The 19872-nt window shown below is 44.1% G+C and overlaps 1 protein-coding gene across 1 annotated transcript in view; it reads left to right on the top strand.

Moving 5' to 3' along the window:
* Positions 1 to 3033: 3033 nt before the first annotated feature.
* The window catches only part of PPP2R3A (protein phosphatase 2 regulatory subunit B''alpha), a 58639-nt gene continuing 41800 nt past the window's right edge, over positions 3034 to 19872 (top strand). The window contains exons 1-2 of the mRNA XM_042798930.1: positions 3034 to 3185; positions 16080 to 18550. Coding sequence (XP_042654864.1) covers positions 16490 to 18550 — 2061 coding nt within the window. The 5' untranslated portion in view covers positions 3034 to 3185; positions 16080 to 16489. The remainder of the gene's footprint in view (positions 3186 to 16079; positions 18551 to 19872) is intronic.

Genomic DNA, 19872 nt, shown 5'->3' with positions numbered 1-19872 from the left:
TCCCACGGCTCTGTCCCCAACACCCGTGGGGTGGCAGGCGGGACCTGCTTCGCCGCGGAGGGGGGAAAACTCCCACGTCGGCTGGCACAGCGATAAATCCGAGCGCCCCGTCTCACGCACACAGCGGGGTTTTAGGAACTGCCGATGCCTTTTGCAGTGGGGGGGGAGACGACACGCAGTTGAGGGGACGCTGCCCCGCTCCCCCCCCCTTCCACTGCACCCCAAAAAACAAGCCGCGCCGCTCTTCCAGGGCAGCAGCAAAAGGTTTTACTCGCCCCTCACCGCAAAGCGGTGGCGGAGCAGCGGCTGTGCGTGCTTCTGCCTGACGTCGGTGGCAGCAAGAGCCCGGGTTTGGGTTTGCAAAGGACGCGACGTCCCCGCGTCTTTTGTCCTGCCAGCCCTGCACCAGGCAAGCGTATTTTTAGCAGAGTCGAGCACTGGCTTCTTGTAACTCACTACCGCCCAAGGGCAGGCACAGGCAGCGACTTTAGCAGCGTGGCGGTGTGCGAGGCAGGGTGGGCGAGAAATGGGGTATCTCCCCTTTCACTCACAGACTGTCAGGCTCCCCGTTTCGGAGAGCACCCATCTCGTTTTGGAGGGCAGCGCACTGGATCACAGGGTGGTAGTCATGTGTCACGTAATAAAACCACTCCAGACTTTTTCCACTGTTTGGATTTTTTTTTTTTTTTAACAGCCTTGAGGGATTGAACAAAACTACAAGAACATCGTTAAGCATTAACTTGCTACTACTTACCCTGTAATCATGGAACCAAGCAGACATTCCTAGTCCCCAACAGTACCAAGTATTACATAAAGGCCTCTCTTTTGATCCTAAGAAAATATGAGTGTTCTCTAATATGTCTCATAATTTCACAATGTTGGGTTACTGTGTGTTCTTTGGGGCTCTCATCCAAGCCCAGCTGAAGTGGAGGGGAAAGTTCCTCTGGCTTCCAAACCCCACAAGTCTTCAAAGTAAAAGCGCATGCCGAAGTGCTCCTAGGTGCGCCTAGCTCTTTCACTCGCTTTGCTGAGACCTACCAGGGCGCAGTGCGGGAATTCAGTCAGCCCAGCGCATCACCTGCGAAGGATTTCCAGCTTCTCCAGGCAAGAACAGCAGCCCCTCGCTTCTGCCACGTCTCTGACTTCCTGAAAGGGAGTGGGTGAAAGACAGAAAAGGTTCATGAGTCTCTGGAAGATACATAACCACCATAACTGAGATACACCAGGCTTCCTGAGACAGCCAGCAGATGCTTCTGCCCACCCAAATTAATCCCCAGTCAGTCAAGGTAAGATGATACTGCAATTGTAATTCCTGGGTTTGTTAGCTCAGGCTCGTTTCTCATACTCCGTGTGTCACTTAGCCCAAGCAAATTGGTGCACAGTAAAGTCTATAAGGGTTTGTTTTGGTTTGGTTTGGTTTTTTTTTAGGTTGTAGCATTTTAGTATTTGTACGCTATTCCTAATGCATATCAACATTTCTAATTTAACTCTGGGTGTCCACTGAGCAAAACTGCTCTGAACTTCCCAGAAAGGCAGGCAGCCATGCTACTATTTACAGGTTAAGTAGCAGCAAGTTAATGCTTAACTATGTTACTGGAATTTTGTTCAATCCTTCACAACTGTTTAAAAAAACATGACTGAAGTGCAGCTCTCTCCTACCACCTGACCAATACCTCTTTGGCTGTGGACTAGGCTTTACACTCACAGTCCCTTGCCCTCATGTGCTTGTGCTGGGATGTCCAGTCCTACAACAAAGGACCTGCACATCTCTGGCGAGCCAGTGCACATCCTGTCCCGTGCCACTGGCAAAGGACCTGTGAGGCCAAGATGGGAAGAGACCCAAGAAACAGGCTCAGATCAGTGTTTGGGAGGGAGGTATCTGCCCCTTTGGCTGTTGCCCACATGCACTGACCAGTAACTTGTTTTTTTTTTTTCCTGAGCTATTTCAATTTAGTGCCATGGAAGCAGTTCAGTTTTCTTCTCCAGAGAAATGAGGAAGAATGAAAAGCATCTAAGGGCCTGTGAATGACCGGGTTGCTTCCCTCATCTCTGAGAACCGAATGAGAGGAGCTCATGGGAGACTTTCCTGTCAAATGTTTTCTAGTGCTTTTAGAAAATACTGGAAGATTTCTAGCACATTTAGAATATACTAAAATGAAGAGAAACAGCGAAAGGGAGGCATCTGTATCTGACTTCTGGGGAAGGATTGCGTGCCCGAGAAGGGAGGTACTAGGGAGAAGTGCTGGGAGACAGTGCATGTGTTTGCGTAGGAGAGGGAGATACAGTGGAGGTGCAAGGGACGAATCTGATGTGCTCCAGCTGAGATTTTGCACTATCCCTGTAAGCCGTGAGGGAGCATGGAGTAGCAGGTTGGTGTGCGTGTGTGCGACCGAAGGAAGAGGCTTCTGCAACCAAAGAGTTCAAAGCTGCCTTACAAAAAGACCCTCACACGGTTGGTCTAAATATCACAAGGCATACCTGCAGCAAATGTGTTGGCGTCTTTGGGCACCTCCTACCCCAACACCGTCCCTGATAACTGCAACATGAAAACGCAACTCGCAGCGCAGCAAAACGCACTATCACTGCAAGGCCCACTCCAGGCCTAGCCCCTGAGGCGCGGCAGCTGCCTTCGCCTTCCAGTTGCACTTTGGCTCTTTTCCCTCTTCATTTTCACCTTTTCCCGGTGGCACTCACCACGCTGCTTTGGCTGGAGGGCCCCACCCGTGGCCTCCAGCCAAAAAGAATTGAAAACGCGCTGAAGCCCAAGGAGATGAAGCAACGGCGTCGCCGGGTTTCTCGAGTGGCTGAGGGAAAACAAAAACCCTCGCCGGGGACGCCGAGTCCTGCTGTACCGCGGCTGGCCCGGGCCGGCGCTGAGGGCGAGGGGCCCCGCCGGCTACTCGCGGCGGCTGTGAGGGGAGGGATGGGCGCGGCGGGGGCGGGGGGCTGCCCACAGTCTTCCTCCTCCTCCTCCTCCTCCTCCCCCCACCCCCTCAGCGCGGGCACCGCCATTCCGCCGCCGCCCCCCTCACAGCCCGGCCTCGACCTGCGCTCCCGCTGCCGCCGCGCCTCCAGGGCGGGGCCCCCCGCCCGCTGCACGGAAGGGGCCGGCCGGGGAGGGCGGCAGAGCGCGCCCGGCGGCGGGAGCGGCGGCGCCGGCATGGGACGGGGCGCTGCCCCGGCGGGTAGGTGCGGGGCGGGGGGCTGTGGTAGCGCCCCCGGGGCCGAGCCCGAACCGTCCCGGCTCCCCCCCGGCCCTGTGTGTGCGGGGGTAGCGGTTGTCCCCCTCAGGTGCCGGGCGGGCCGCGGAGTGGGGGGGCGCCGGTGCGGTGTCGGTCGGCGACGCGTTGTGGGGGGGGGTCGCGGTGCCGGGTCTGACAGGGAGCGGCGGCCCGGCCCGGCCCGGCCCGGCCCGGGGGTGGGCAGTGCCGCCCCTGGGGGGGAGGCCTGGCGGGGCAGAGGGGGCTGAGCCGCGGTTGAATGGAGTTCTCAGGTAACGCGCAGGGTGGAGCGGGGCGGGGGGGGGAGGGAAAAAGCTGCTCTCGTCGCCCGCGACGCCGTGGAAGTTGTGGAAGCCGGTGCTACGTGGTGGTGTGGAGGCCGCGGCTATAAATTGTTTCAGAAGACTCTTGACAGGGCGCTGAGAGGCATAACGGCTTTTCAGCACAGTGATCTGGATGTAGTTTCCCGTTTAGGATGGCCCGAAGCCGTCAGTTGCGGTAAAGCAGGAGGTTAACACCGGTGAAGGATCATCTCTACTTAAGCTTTTCTTTTCTTGTGAATGCTCGCCACTTGTCCCAGGACCCCAGGTAGCTGGACCTCTAATCTTCTTCAGTGCAGTTGTTAATATGTGGTTATGAAAGTAGGAATCTTTTTTTTTTTTGTTTGTTTTTGTTTTTGTTGTTTTTTTTTTTTTTTTTACCCCGAAGTATTTCTTCATGAGCAAGAAAGGGAACGGCTTTAACTACAAGACTCCTTGGTTCATGGGCAGACAAATCCAAGATTAAGTTGGGCATAAACTTGTAAAACTGAATAACTAATGGAGTGATTTACTAAAGGACGTGTTCCTATTGGAGTAACTCTCTCTGAAGGTCGTCAGGCTGCACCAGTCTCAAGTAATGTAAATATTTTTAAGCCTGGGACAAATTTTATTACCTCTGTTCTTCACACTAAAGAAGGAAGCCCTGGACGATGTGCTGTTCTGTGCCCCCATCTGTCCTGTAAAGGCAGGCTAGCTGTGCAAAGGGGAGAATCTAAGAGAAAATGCAGGTAGTCCCCAGGCTGTTAGCTACTGAAGTGCTGCCTGAAAGGCTGGGTACATTTTTCTTGGTGGTGGTCTCATGGCTTTACCTCACATGACCTGATGCCTGCTTCAGGAAATCAATTTTCCAAATGTTTACTTAAAAAAAAACAGCTTCTCTCTTGATTATTTCTCATGAATCTCTGAAGCTTGGTGGGTCTGCTCTCACAGGTTATGTAGGGGCAAGTTATTTTTTGTGAGAACTTTGAGGAGGTTGTCAGAACTGTTAGTCTTATCTCAGTTTTGTAAAATTCTGTAGTTAATGTCTGCTGGGTTCTGAGAAGTTGAAGCAAGAGACAGTGGTGGGTGTGTGGTTTGGTTTTTTTTTTTTTTCAGTGTCTGTGTGTGTGTATATATATATATATATATATTTATGTAAACGGTAACGTTCTGTATCGGTTGAGAGTGATTTACATTTGACTTCAAGTAAAATAAAAGACAAAAATTGAAGTTCCCTGATTGCACATAACCAATTTCCACTACCTAGACCTTTGTAACTGCTGTCATGTGTCATATTATTTAGTACTCATAATTTGCACAGAGGTGCGGTGTTAAATGTAGCTATGGGCAATGTGAAGTGCCTCAAGTTAAAGTTGACCCATGTGTGACAGCCAAATACTGCAGAGATTCACTGGTAAAGCATCTATTTTATTTCCTTCAGCTGTAGCCAGTGGAGCAGGTGATGAATGTTGTGGTTCAGGCAGTTCAGAAATCTCTGTAGTGGAGCCCTGTGGTCTAACACTCACTACCGGTAGCCCTGGAGGTGTAAACATGATGCTGCACAGTGGAATTTGTGTTTTCCAGGCGTTTTGTTCGTTGGTTGGTTTTGTTTTTCTCCTTTTTTTTTTTTTTAATTTCTTTCTTTTAAGGACCTTTCTCCATCCTTTCTGAAGACATTTCTCCCCCCTTGAGTTGCACAGAAAACCCGATTTCAAACAGTAACTCTGAACTTTGTATGTCTTGGTCCAGTACAGAGGTTGCTGTGTAGTCTTGCTTTGCTTCCTTTGTATAAATGTTTTCTAATACTGTTTTTACTTAAATGATTGCATGCTGTTCTTCCCCATAAAACTAGGTTTTCTCCTGTTACACAGAATTGACCTTTTCTGAAGGCTCAGAGCTTAGATCTTGTGCTCCATTTCTGGCAGAAACTGGACAGCGAAGTAGAACTGTAAGAGGAAGGAAATTTTCTCATTCATAATTAAGGTAGTTAAGTGCTGTCTGAAAGAACTGGTTTCATGTGTGTTATGGGACAGGCTTCTTCCACTAGACTTCACTGTTGTATTTCCTCTGCTGCTGATGTCCCTGGGTCTGATTTGCAGAATTTCTGATGTACAGCTGTAAAGGCAGATGCAGCTGAGCAGGCACTGTGCTTTGACCATATGAAACACTCCATAATGTCACATGAGGCTTTGAGTGTAGAAAACTGATGTATTGTCTTTGCCGTGGTTCTTGCAGGATAAAATGAGAATAATATTAGAAAATAATGTGTAAGTAGCATGTGAGTACTATACTGATGGAGAAATTCACAGTTCTGATTGCAGCATAGTGTATGAGTAGGATGCAGGAAGCAATACCTGAGGTCACACATGTAACAAGCAAGATTGTTAAAAATGACTCTTCAGTTTAATGAATATTCAGACTCGTGAATGTGAACGCTGCTGTTCACTCAAGTTAGAATAAGGGTATCATTACATTTATCTGGTTTTCTGTTTCTTGTGCGTATCACTTGTCTTTTTAATTTGCTTCTGTTTAAATGCACAGGGGAAAAAAGAGAAATGAATGGAAGTTCTTTTTTTGTTTTGTGAAGATACAGGGGAAATTACTTCCTCTGTCTTACTGGGCTGTCAGGCTAAAACACCCTTAATTTTCCGTGATAGAGAAATTGTGCTCCTCTAAATTAGATGTTGCTTTGATCACACTGATCTGTGCCTCTGGTGTGGCTTATCAAAGTCATGAGCAGCAGAAGCTGTAGCAGTGCCAAACTTCTTAAATGCTAGGACATGCTGCACCTTTTGGCGTAATTTGTTACCTTTCAACAGCTGCTCCTCAGAGTGTGAGATGGAGGCTGGCAGGAATGGGCTTGTGGAAGGTATGACTGGTGGAAATGACTGCTTGCTTTTTTACTCCTGTGATTATGCCTCAGATGAGAGGATGGGCATGCAGCACAGATTCAGAGCATTTCTCCCGAGCTCGGTGTTTCAGTGTTCTCGTCGCTGGCCTGGGGAAGAGCTGTAGTACGCCAGCTGGGAGCTGAGGGTACTCTGGAGAGATGGGCTGTCACCTGAGACAAAGACAACTTGACTGAAAATCTTGGATGCACGAGGAAATAAGTGAATAAAGAGCAGCACGATGCAGATAAGACATCAAGAAGTCAGATAAGACAGCAGTGAGAAATATATGAGCTCTGAATAGATAGGCAATGAATTTAAAAAACAACAAAAAAAACCAAACCAAAACAAAAAAACAAACAAAAACAAAAAAAAACCCAACTTCAGTCTAGTTGCTATTAAATTAAAAATTAATTTTACTCTGGAGACCACTAGCAGATGGCTAGTCTGCTACAGGAGAAATTTTAACTAACTTACAAGTAAGTTTCCAGGATGGTTTTGGGGAATCTGTAGATTGTAAACTCAGTATCAACAAAGGTTAGTGGCTGAAGGAATGCCTTCTGGGACACAACTCTCCCTTTGTTATCTTAACACTTAATAAAATCACTTTAATTTGTATAAAGTAATTGGATACTGTTAATACTAAATTAACTGATTGGGGGGGGGAAATGAATGTATCTTGCTAATATGAAATTATCTCTTTCCATATAAGGTTATAAACAGCTGAGACACATTACTTAATCAAGCTGGCTTTCTGACCTCTGCTCTGAGCCTTGCTAATTATGTGCTTTTTGAAGTTGGTTCACCTCCTGTGTTTTCTGGTTGGTCACCTTATTTTCTGTCAGCATGACAAAGCTCAGTTAGGCTTATGCTTCCTACAATTTAAAAAAGTTTTTTTTTTTTCACTCATGCCTTGCTAAGCTTCAACATGTGTGTTAATATATTGGGGGGCTGCTAAATGAGTTAAGATTAAATGGTAGTTCTATACAGATGTGGGGCTAAACAGCAATTAGTTGGCAGATTATTTATACTTAACAGATTGGTGTTCTGTGGAAAAATTGTGTGAGCTTTTACTCTCTTGCTGTCTCATCTGTACAACTGGAAACCAGTCTCATGGGACACAAATTCCTGTCTGGTCAGTTTTAGTTCCAAGTCTCTGTGCAAAGGAAAAGTTGAAGAAAGGTACTTTAGAAAAGTTAAAAAGGGTGAAATCTTTCTTGGTATTATTAACTGTTGTCCTCCCCAGCTGATACCCATAACGAACAGCTTTGGAAGGCCTATATATTGGTTCTCATCCAGTATACTTGCGTTCAAGGGCTCTGCATGCTGGTGTTTGTGAAGGGTAGAGCAGCATGGCAATATTAGATAACGCTGTGACTTAACCTGAAGGAATTACATGAATAATACTGCATTCATGAACTGCAAGTCAGTATTTTAGAACAGTAGTTTAGGGTCTAGTGCCAGGTTTATTTTTTGAAAACCAGTGTAGATCTTTGTTACTGATCCTAGCCCAAATCTATTTTAAGTGTTGGGTTTGCTTTATGTTGCTGCTGTCAACATGGAGAGGTTGTATTGAAGTTAATGTTGGGGGGTTGGGTTTTGGTTTGTTTTTTTTTTAGGGTAAATCTACTAAAACAAAACTCCTAATGTAAAAATTGACTACTCCAAATCCATACTGACTGCAAAGCAGTATTTATCATCCTGTCACAGATGGTGGTTCTCAAGGTCATGTCTACTTGGAAGCCTGCCTCGATAAGTGCTCCCATTGCAGTGACCTTCATGGTTCACTGCAAGAATGCTAAAGTCCAGCTTCAGCTGGTAGAGTTAGATGGTCTGAAGCTATTCAACAAGGAGGCACGAGAGACACACAAGTGAATGTTCTGCTGTTTCTGTATTTTTCAAACAGAGTTTAATAGAGTTCTTTATTAATGCTTCTTAAAGGAAATGAACTGCTGTGGAGTAGAAATATAGCTCTTTCAGTAATTAATACCCCGTTAAAGTGTAGGAAGAACTGCCAGCTTTTCTAGTGAAGAGTAATCACTAATGGAATCCCAGGGGCATCTCTGGTCAGGCTTATGTTGCTCAACATAGTTATAAATGATCTGGAAGAGAGGCTGAGTAATGAAGTGACAGTATTTGCTGAAAATCACAATACTAGGGTAGCAGAAACAGAAGATGGCTGGAGTTGCAGAAGGTTCTCGCAGTACTTGGTTGTAGACAAGTGGTACTTGATATTAGTAGATATAAAATAGTGTGCACAGGGAGAAACAACTACCTGTCTATGCAGTGATGAGCTCTTAAGAATATGTGCCATTCAGGAAAGATCTTTTAAGTAGTGCAGACAAACCTCTGTGAAACTCAGCAGCGGTCTAAAAACGAAAATCCAAAACAAAACAGAAACACAAATAGAAATGACAGGTATCTCTAGGAAAAGGAGAGGGAGCAAAACTGAAAGCTAGGGTATAAATCTATGGTATGTTTTTGTTATGAGTAACATACCTCCCTCAAAGTTATGGGCAGACACTCTCTCCAAAGAGTTGTAGTAAGATTAGGGAAAAACACAGAAGAGCATGTTTGAATTAGCTTCTGTAAAAAGGGTAACAAAGTAAACTGGAGTTTAGCCTGGAAAGTACATGATGGGAAGTGGGATGGATAAAAGGAGGGATTATGATAGCAATCTGCAACCATGGGATTATGAAGCAATTGTTCCCTGTTTATTTTGTCACCAGAACATGTCATGAATTAAAGGGTATCAAGTGGTGACCAAGCAAAAGGTGGTCATTTTTGACAGAGGAAGTATTAAAATGTGACCCTTGGATTTCCCAGAAGCCTTCTGGGTCCATGGTGTCCTTTGAAGGGACATTTCACAGGTTTGGTGCATGTGTGCTTGTTTGAACTGGCTTCCTCGAGTGTTTCCTGATCGCACCTAGTTCTTGTGTTGGAGGAGAAGGTGAGCAGTCAGATGCTATCTACTCTTTCCATGCCATTCACGATTTTGTAGAAGATTATCATGTTCTTCCAAAGAAATTTCTTTCCTAGTCTGAAATGCCTGGTTGTGCTCAGTCATTCCTCACAGACAAGCTGTTCAAGACCTTTGGATCATTGTTGTTGCTCATCTCCTAGCCTTTCTTCTTGGACTGTATGAAAATTTTGTTCTCCAAGAGTGAATACTTTCCTCATGCACAGAGCATTCTATCAGTAGGTCCCTGCACTTTTTTTAAAGGATAATGGTATCATTGTTTTCTCCTGGAAGATAGGTAGTAAGAGGGACAGAATGTATGAATTAACCCAGGTGGGTACAGGAGCAGACACCTGAGAACGTGTTATCTGAAAATAGTGAAGCTTGGAAGGGGAAAGCACTATACAGTGATAATATTAATTTTTGAAAGGTAGCTCAGAAATTAATTTCTGAATGTGGTTCTTGTCTGTTCTGGATGTTGTGCACAGTTTGTGCTCCCATTTCTGAAAGGATGTAGTTGAACCAGAAAAGCTTATGAGAGGGGCAGTGGAAATGATGAGAGGCACAAAATGTATTCTATACAAGAATAACTGAGCAAGCGAGGGCTAATAATCCCAGAAAAGAGAAGGCAGAAGGATGACATGGAATTTTGTGAATTCAGAAATGCTGTGGTCAATGTGCATATGGGTCTGGTGTTTGTGCTCTGTTTCAGTACAAGATCTTGACGTATTGAAGTTGGTGAGTGACAGAATTAAAGCGGTGGTGGAATGTCTTGTCAAAAGATGCTCCGGATGCAAAAAGCTTTGGTTGGATCTGGGGGGTGCCCGAGCACATGGGAGGGAGATCTTTTGAAGTACACTGAGTACACACATCACATGCAGCTTCACAGTTCTCCAGTTGAAAAGAGTTGGAGGCTAGGAGAGTACCCTTAGGAAATACTGTGTATCTTTTTCTAATACTGTCCCTTGAGCACTGGCATATAGCCACTGTTGGAGACAGATGCACTTGTTCCTGTACTCGTGTTTAATCCTGAAGGATACGATTCATATAATGTAACTTGTCATCTCAAAATTACATGTTTTTTTAAGCTCAGTGGGGTGATTTTCTTCAAGGTGCCTGCCTCTGTGTTGCCTACAGAGAGTACCTAACACTTCATTTCTATGTAGCTGGCTTAAATTAGATGAATCCCACCTCTTTTTGTGACAACAATAACAAATTACAGATAGAATTCAGAAAAGGACCCTAGCAGTAGCTTTGAAGACATCTCTTTTCCAGACTCTCTCTGGCAATCCTGGAAAAGGTGATTTGATTCTAGTGTCCTTTTTGGAGTTAAAGAAAGCCTGATAGTTGTTTGCTGGAACTTCATGTTGAACATACTCAAATTGGAAATAATGACCCCTTTTATATAGTGCATGTAATTAAATATTGAAACACTTGAGAAGAAATGTATTCTGGTTCAAATAGGAGTTCTGAGTGTGACTAGCTCAGATCCTCTGACCTGGGTTATGGGGGGAAGTCAGGATTTGTGGCCACCATGGTCCATTGCAGTCTAAATCATCTAACAGCTTGGTGCTAAACCCTCTTAAAACTAAACTCGGGTTGCCTTGCCCAGTGTAAGTGGTAGAAGCACCTCTAATCCTAAAACTTTACAGGTGCAATTGTAAATGGGTTCTTTTACTATAGCTATAATGTATGCATGTGTGCCAATTTCTACTGGTTGTGAGGACTGAAAAGTTATCACAGCTACAGTTCCCATCTAAGTCCGATGTAGAAAAAAAAGTCCTTTTGGATTAACTACAGATGCTGTCATTAAGGACATCAAAATGTTATAAGCTGTAAAAATCAAAGAAATACAGGACAAAGAAGCAACTCGGGTGGTTAGACTTTTTTCTTCTGAACTCTTTTGGTATAGAAGGGAAAAATGACTCTTTCTAGTCTCCTGTTCACACTATTTTGGAAAGTATATTGTGGAAGTGATAGCAAATTGTAAATTAGTGCCTTTGAGATGAGCTTCAAAATAATTTGTGTAAATTGATCTTTGTAACATTTCTGCTGAATTCAGCAGTGGATTTGTTACAAAAATTTCTTACCGTAGCTACTGCTGCTGCGATTCTATGATAGATGGAGCATCTGGTGATGTTTTTAATACTAGTTTTTCAGAGACTTTTTCAGTGACTGTATAGAATGCTGTATAACATGACGAGTGGTCATGTGAACCCTGTAGATTCTGTCAGTGGTTGATGTGGCTGTTGGAGCAGCGACCCCTTGGCTGTGCGATCAGAGACTTTGGATTTCATGGAGTGTGGCTCAGTGTCAGCTCCTTTACGAGCTGCAGAACAGTGTTCTCGACTGAGTCACCTCATCTGTTCCAATCTCTGTCCCCAGAGTGTGTGTTTATAGTGTGCTCTTGAAGACTCTTGAAGTTTACCACATTCTGACTTGAACCAGGTAGAAAGAGAAAAAATAATACATCTCAGGGTCCAATACCATTCTGTAGTAGGTTTTAAAATTAAAGAATTTGAGTAGAAGATAAATATTTTTTTTTTTTTGCCATTATATGAAAACGTACCAAAGATTGGCTGGAAGTTGTGCTTTGCAAGAAATCATTGCCTTGTTATCTGCCTGCTTTTGTCTTCTATAATCCATATAGTTTTTTCCCCAATCTGCTTTGTTCAGTAATCTGTAAACAAAAATCAGGCATTTCTAAATAAGAGGATGCAGTTATGTGCTGCTTTTTTGACACCAGAAGCTACTCTAAGGAGGATAAGACCTGATACCTGGTTACATAGCTAGGATGATACTTCTGAAACTGTATTGATGACTGTTCAAATGTCAAAACTATTGTTCTGTCTGTCTGCCTTTTTCAAGCATATCAAACTTCAGAGTTTATCCTGCTACCTTTTCTACTAGAAACGAGCACAGTTGCGTGGTGACACGTATGCCATGTGCTGGTGCAGGAAGGGCCAGTTTACTCCATACTGCATGTTATGGTGATTTCTAACTTCTGATCACTAATGATGATGTTGCTTGTGTTGGAGATATGAATTCAAGAAGAGTTTTGCCTAATTTGAGACTTTCAGAGGCAGCAGAGGCCTGTTTTATAGCTTTCTAGACTTCCGTTTGCAACTGAGTCAAGTGCTGGCTGACAGTCCCCATCCTAACAGATGGTCATTGTTCAGTTATTTAACTCCAGCATAATCTTTGTATGAATAGAATTTCTTGTGTGTCTTATAGAGTAACCTTTTTATCATTTGTATCTGCAATAATTTTTTCCTTTGGAAAGTGATTCAAGTCATCTTGCAGATAGGAAAGACATAAAGCATTATTCTGCAGTCACACAAGAAGCCCTGTTCATTCATAGTTTATATTGTGAAGCCAATCCTGTATCCTCAGGGTTAGAGTTAGTTTCGTGGCAGCAGTCCTAATTACAGACTCTTTCTACAGTATATCTGAACTGGGGGCTGGTCTAGAGTCACAGCTGGAATGAAATGGCAGGCCGAAAAGAAGGATGTATGAATGTTTCTTAATGCATTCAGTTTTTCTGTTGTTGATACTTACAAATAGTAGGTTTTAGTCACCAGGCGGAAGTCACAACAAAAGCCCATTCAAGCAAAGCTTGAGACCAGGTTCCCAGATCTGATAGCAGGAATACTTCTTTCTCAGGTCTTGTCTTGACTAGTTTTGCGTGCTCAATTGTGTTTGATGGATCACTGTAAAATAAAGCTGCAAGCTGAACGTGTGTTACCTTGGTCAAGCCAGTGGAAAAACAAAAAATAGGTTCTAATCTGCATCTATATGAAGTTGTGCTGCCCATACAACTTTTTTTTTTTTTGGGTCTTGCATAGCTGAAGTGAAGTACTCCAATACCTTGAATAACCTTAGCATGTTTTCGCTGATAGGGATAATAAAGCAAGTAGTAAATAATCACTGAGATGATGTTTGTTAATCTGGTTGAAAAGAGGAAATCAGGATTTTGATATTGATTCTTTGATTACTTCCTTCCCTGACACAGCAGTAAAAGGTGCCAGTGGCAGAGGCAGGAGGTAGCAATCTTGTGTTAGCCTTGACAAGTTTCTGTCTGGGTTTATATAAATATGTGATAGTACCAGAGAAATACAGATAAATTGTAAAGAGATTAGAGAATACATCAAATGTGGCTGGAGGGCCTGCTGTATACTAACACAGAAGGGCTGACTACTTGGAACATCTGAGCAATGGTTTAGGGCATAAGGACCCAAAATTATTTGAGAAGAATGAAGTGAAGGTGGTGTGAAGAGCGTTGTTACTGGCCATATCTGGAAATACAAAGTTGAACTAAAAAGAACAGTCAGTTTAGGTTGGGAATCTAGGAGACTTTCTCATCAAAGAGAACTCCTTGTAGAATAATCTTGCAGACACAAAAAGCTTAATTGTTTGAATGTGTTTTAAAGGATTGGAGAAACTGCCTTAATCCCAGTGGAAGGGGTACATATGTAGGGAGGAAATTACCCTTGGAGTGATACAGGAGAGAGACAGTGGATCTAATATATTATTTCTCCAATTAAGAAATAACTTCCCAAAGGAGGTATAAACCCAGATGATCCTTTGCTGGTGAAAAGAGTCTTTCCTTGGTGTATATGACACAGAGGGAGGAAGGAGCTCTGAGAAAACAAGTCTTAGGCTTTTTCGGATGCAATACTAATTCTTCATCAAATCTGCTGTCCTAAAGATGACTTCTTTCTCTAAATATTATATAACTCTTGTTTCAGGAAATGCCAGAAAGCTTGTTTGTAGTTGATGGAGGCTCAGAAAAGGAAAAGCAGCAGTCCTCTCACCCTGGATGTGTCAGAAGGCACTCTTGGGGAGCCTGTGGGTCATTAGGTTTTTCAGAGGCACAGAAGCATGGGTTTTCCTGTCTGAACAAAGCCCATTAAGTCCTGTAAAATGAAGATATTGGAGAGCCAAAAGTACTTTTTTTTTTTTTAACTGTGGCTCTGATTCAGCAGAACATTTAGCACACCTGATAGTGAAGCCTGAGAGTCAGTGACTGGAGGGTGTGGAGTCTTATTACTGAGGTTTATAGCTGATGCTATAAGCACCCCGGGGTTTAAAAACAGTTCTGTTTACGCCCTTTATCCCCTGGCACCCTGACTCACCGCTGCGGCTGGGGCACACCTCATACCTCTGCTCATCCCTCTGGAAGGCCCTCCCATGCCGATGGGGCTTTGGGGCAGTGCCAGTGGGTGTAGGGGGAGCCGAGCAGGAGGGGCACAGGAGCGTACCGAGGCTGGCCCTGGCGCAACACGCAGCTTGGCCTGCGGTGGTTGATAGGCAGGTGGCAGCCTGTTACAGATACCAGCATGGTGGTTGGAGCAGTTCTTCCTCTGGAACGCAATCGTTTCAGTGCTTTATATAATCCAAAGAACAAATAGGGGAAAGTTTCTTTACAGTGTGTAATTCTGCCGAATTGCAATGAGCAGACGTTACAAATGGCATCGAATACTCTAAAATCAGTGCCTCTCAATGTCAAGTTAAGGCTTTAAAATACATAAAAAGGGAACGTTCAGTGGTCTTGTGCTATCCCTAGTCCTTAATTACAACAGCACCAAACTCTAAGTTACTTCCCTTTTGTGCGATGGATTTGTACAGGCTTATGAGCTAAGATAGATGGGATGTAACACGTGTGAAGGACAGTTCTTTCATCAGATGCAGGCCTGGCCTTTCTCATAGTGCTAGATATTTGTTCCTGAAAGCAAGAAAATAAACCCATGCTGTAGTGTGACTTAGCTGTGATGTCATCGTGTTTTATGAAGTGGATTTCTCTTTGTACAGGAATAGAGGGTGCTCAGAATTTCACTGGGGTGTTTTAATTTGATTACTGAAGTATCAAAGAAAGATGAAGCAATCTCTAACATTTTAGACCCGTCAGTCTGGGATTTCCTATTTTTTCATAACACAGTTAAGCAGCTTTTGTTTTTTTCCGGTGCAATTCTGACCATGACAATAGGAAATGAAGCTGGAAATGTCTATGCTAAGTGTAAAACACTAAATTCTCAGTTTTCACAGGCTTAACCTTTATACAGATGTTACTTTCTGCACTTGATGTCTACACCAGCGGACTATTTAAATAAAATATGCTGCTGTATATGGGTTGTAAGAGAAAGCAAAACAGTTATTTCTCCTTTCAATATTTTGCCACGGTCCCAGAGACCTTGGTGAAAAGCTAATGGAAGCCATTGTGGCCTTTACTAAAGGCCATGCATTCTTAGAGGCATTCATCTGCTTTGCTTCAGGCTGTTTGCAGTTTTTTATAATCCAGAGGGCTTGGAAATCCTGAAAGTGCTTTTCCCTAATGCTCTTCTGCCTTTAGAGTCTTGGAAAATGAAAGTCAGAGATTCACAACATGATCTAAATCTTTTACTCCATTAGAATGAAAGGTAATGTTTTGTTCAGTCTGGGGAGGGAAAAAAAGCAGGTCTGAAAAAAATTAATGAGTGGTTAAAATAGAGCTGTTAAAATGGTAACACACAGACAGCCTGTGTATAAATATAGGCTAGCTCCTCAGCAGTGTTCTTATATGGTAGATCTGAGTGAAGGAAAAATATCAGCCTACTCTTACTCTGTACAAACGTGAGTGTTGGCTGTTATGGTCTGGTGCCATATGCTTGGTAGTAGTCAAAGCTGCATATTACCTGGAAATGTTAATGACTCTCACCTTTTTTTCCTGTTGCAGGGACCTACCTTACCAGTGTGAGAGGGGAATCGCGCAAGCACACTGTGGATTTTTTGTCTGTACATGCTACTTGATTATCTGTCTTTTAGTGACCCACCCAAAAAGAGAGAAGAAGGATCCAACAAAAATCATTGTATTGTCACTGCTGGCTGAGAGCTGGCTGAATTTTATGACACCTGCTGGAGAGCCTATGTGGACCATTAGAAATGGAGCAGCTCGTGATGCATCTCTGATCGGCAAATCTTTCCGCATCGAGTACAAGAATCAAGTCGCCTTAAGTCAAACAATATTCAAGTTGCACTAATTGTTGTAACTGTGCTGCTGATACCACTCCAGACTTCACTAGGGCTTTCCAAGGCAGTAGCTTCTCCTGTAGTTTGAATGTTTTCAGCTGACGTTTGATTGCTTTTATGAAATCTGGTGTGGCTGTGAAAAGTGGGGGGTATGAATTTCTTGTGAAGTTCATGGTGAATTTTGAAGCCTCGCTTCCAAGCGTGATCCGTGCTATGGCAGCAACCTGCAGGGTTATGGTCACTTCTGTGAACTGCTACAGCAGTGTGGTGGTAGACCAGCACTTTCAGCACACTGTGCATTACTGTACAGGGACTTGCCAAGTGTTTAAGCAAGGAGTTACATGCATCGTTGCCCACCACAGTGTCTGCGCAGAGCTTGGTGTCCAAGACGCCAACCTAGACCATAAAATTCCTGTTCCTGAAAATGGACTTACCTTGCCTGGAAATGAGGACTATCAGCAAATCCTCCCAAATAATCCAAGAATCAAAAAGGGCTCTTCAGTGCAAGCCTCCAGCAGTTTAAAAGACATTACTGGTGAGGCGATCAATCTTGCCAGTGGTAAAATAAAGGAATTCTCCTTTGAAAAGCTCAAAAACTCTTCCAGTCATGTGGCCTACAGAAAGGGAAGGAAAGTTCGGTCAGAATCGTTCAGCAGACGATCATTTGATTTTGACTTGATTTACGGGCACTTCAACAACGATGAGAACTGCCCTCCGTGTGGTTTTTTGCAGAGTCCTTCACCTGTGGAGAAATGGCAGGAGAGCAATGATGTTCCAGAAGTCGCCATGAATCCCATTGTTCCCTTTTCCCCTCATACCTTCTCTGAAGAAAACTTCATTACCCAGATTTTGGAAAAACACAAGCTAGATGGTTCTTCTGGTGGAGATATTAAGGTGTGCTTAGATATCTTGCTCAAGTGCTCAGAAGATCTGAAAAAGTGCACAGACATAATAAAACACTGCATCAAAAAAAAGTCTGCAGACAGTGTTAGTGGAGGAAACAGCAACGATCCCCTGGCTAGTTCAGAAATGATATATATGAATCTGATGACAAGATTTTCTTCATACCTAAAAAAGCTACCCTTTGAGCTTAAGCCACCAGGGCACAAGGAAGCGAGTGATTTGGCAGAACTAGTTAACTGTTTCCATGGCTTGCAGCAATCTCCCTTTCCCCCAGTATTTGGAGATGAGCAGCCACCTAGATATGAAGATGTTATTCAGCTTCCATCCTCAAGTTCAGTTCCTCTCGGACTACCAGGTGACCAGTGTGAGGTGACAAGCACCTCCCAGTCCATCCAAACAAGTACTGTGAGCTTTACCTCAAACTCCCTTCACAGTGTCCCACAGGAGAGCGGTGTGAGAGCTGTGAAAGATGCTTGTGCTCTACCTCAGTTACCAGCCACAAGCCCTTCTGACTGTACATCTTCCACTGAGGCTCTGTACATTGAGGAGGAGTCTGATGGGGAAAGAACATTAGGGAAAAGAAAGAAGGCAGAGCGGAAAGTGGGCTCGGAGAGTTTAGAGCGCAGCTACCAGCTAGCTGGTGGTTCAGATCTAACTGCCGACGCTAAAGCAGAATGTGCCAGAGTGGGAAATGTTGAGCTCTCCCGTGCTTCTGAGAAAGTTACTCCTTTAAAACCAGTTTCAGATTCTGTATTGTGTGGTTCCCCGACTGATGTCTCCAAAGGAGAACAGACGTGTAGTAAGGTAGACAAGGATGAGATAGACAAACTGCTGCTGGACTTGGAGTGCTTCTCACAGAAAATGGAGAGCACTTTGAGGGAACCCTCTCTAAAGCAGAGTGAACCTGCCTGTTTGCAGGTGTTTGGCTGGCAGGGTAGGCAGGTACTACCTCTGGCGCCTGAACCCAAAAATAAACCTGTTGACCCCACTTCCCCTTTGTCAAAGATCATGGAAACCAACGGTCACAAAATGGAAGAGGATGAGAAAGCCCTTTTACTGCGTATCCTGGAAAGCATTGAGGACTTTGCCCAGGAACTGGTGGAATTCCAGACAGGCAAGGGAAGCTTGTCCAAGGAGAGGGAAGTGATGCAGATTCTTCAGGAAACTTTGACAACTCCTTCACAGTCCTTCCTTGCAGGGCAAAAAAGCTATGCCGGGGCTGCCTCCAGAGACTCTGTTCCAGCTTCAATTCAGCAGGCCCCAGAAGTGATTAAGGTAAGAGAACCAAACCTTTGATACAATAGTAAAACAAACATGGGAAGATGGGGGGGGAGGGGAATGCATCTGCTAAATGATTCATTGTGCTTTGGATTCTGCAGTGTGGAATAACACGCTCAGCCTGGCAGAAATGTAACATTTATTTAAATACAAAGAAAAAAAGGAAACTAAAACCCCTCAGCAAACAAAATATCCCCTGATGTGCAGTTTCACCTTTGAGCTTGTTCGCTTCCTCCTTTAGGCTGCTTGTGGTTTAAATGCGTCCTATATAATAGAGGGTAGAAACAATTTTTCAGCTAACTACTTTATTCCTGAGAGTAGGTATTGGACTGCCTCTCATCACTTCAGTGAGAACTGAATGTTCCACCTCTCCCTTTCCCATCTCCAAGCAGACTCCAACAGCCTTTCTTGTCCTCTTCATCACTGGTTCCTAAAGAGAGACACCCTCCATGGCACAAAGGTCAGAACTGAGGAAGATTTGATTTCATTTTCCCTGTCCTCAGTGCGTAGGGTCGTTGTAGAGTCTGCAGTGCTTGTATCTCTCAAATGAGGAGCAGGTTTTCCCGGGAAAAAGGATACTGATGGGATCCTGCTTTAGAGGGAAGCTGAGGCTGTCTGTCCAGCCCTCAGTGCTTTTCATTTGATAACAAGTGCCAAATTTTCAAGACAACTTGGTGCTAAACTTCCAAGTGCACAGAAAGTATAGAGGGGGGGCTTCAGTTTCCAAAATCCATCTTCCACATGGGCACTTAAAAAGTGCCCAGGTTATAAGTGAACTTCCACAGCTCCTTCCAGTTGGAGCATGATGTGTGTGTCTTCAGAGCTGTCTGCTTTCCTGGAAATACAGGTGAAGGGGGGTGGGTGGGGTGTGTCTGACCCCAAGTGACAGTGCTGAGATCTTGTTAGACAGGTCTTGCCAAGTGTTTCTGAAGTTTCTCTGGACATCTTTGCTTGCAAAAATTAGTGAATTGGCTGATATCTCCAGCAAGGGAAAGAGTCTTTTTCCTCAGAGTGTAAAATTAAACAGCTCCAATAGCTCTTAAGTAATTTCTTATTATAGATATTCCTGCCTTGTATATTAATTTACAAGATTTTCTAACTTGTAGACTTGAAACAGAGATGTGTTTGATAAAGTGTGACACTGACTTTGTGACAATTTTTCTATAATACTTGAAAATTGGATGCATTCACACTGTAAAACAGCTTATCAGTCCGGCCCCTTACCAGCTTCTGTTTCCCTGATCACCCACCTAGCCGTGTGTTAGTTTGCTCCCAGCCTGCCTTCTGTGGACATATAACAGGCACCCATACTGCAAGAG

This window comes from Tyto alba, unplaced genomic scaffold (genome assembly GCF_018691265.1).
Source record: "Tyto alba isolate M040663 unplaced genomic scaffold, T.alba_DEE_v4.0 Super-Scaffold_10, whole genome shotgun sequence".
NCBI lineage: Eukaryota > Metazoa > Chordata > Aves > Strigiformes > Tytonidae > Tyto > Tyto alba.
This window is presented reverse-complemented; position numbering and strand designations above follow the sequence as displayed.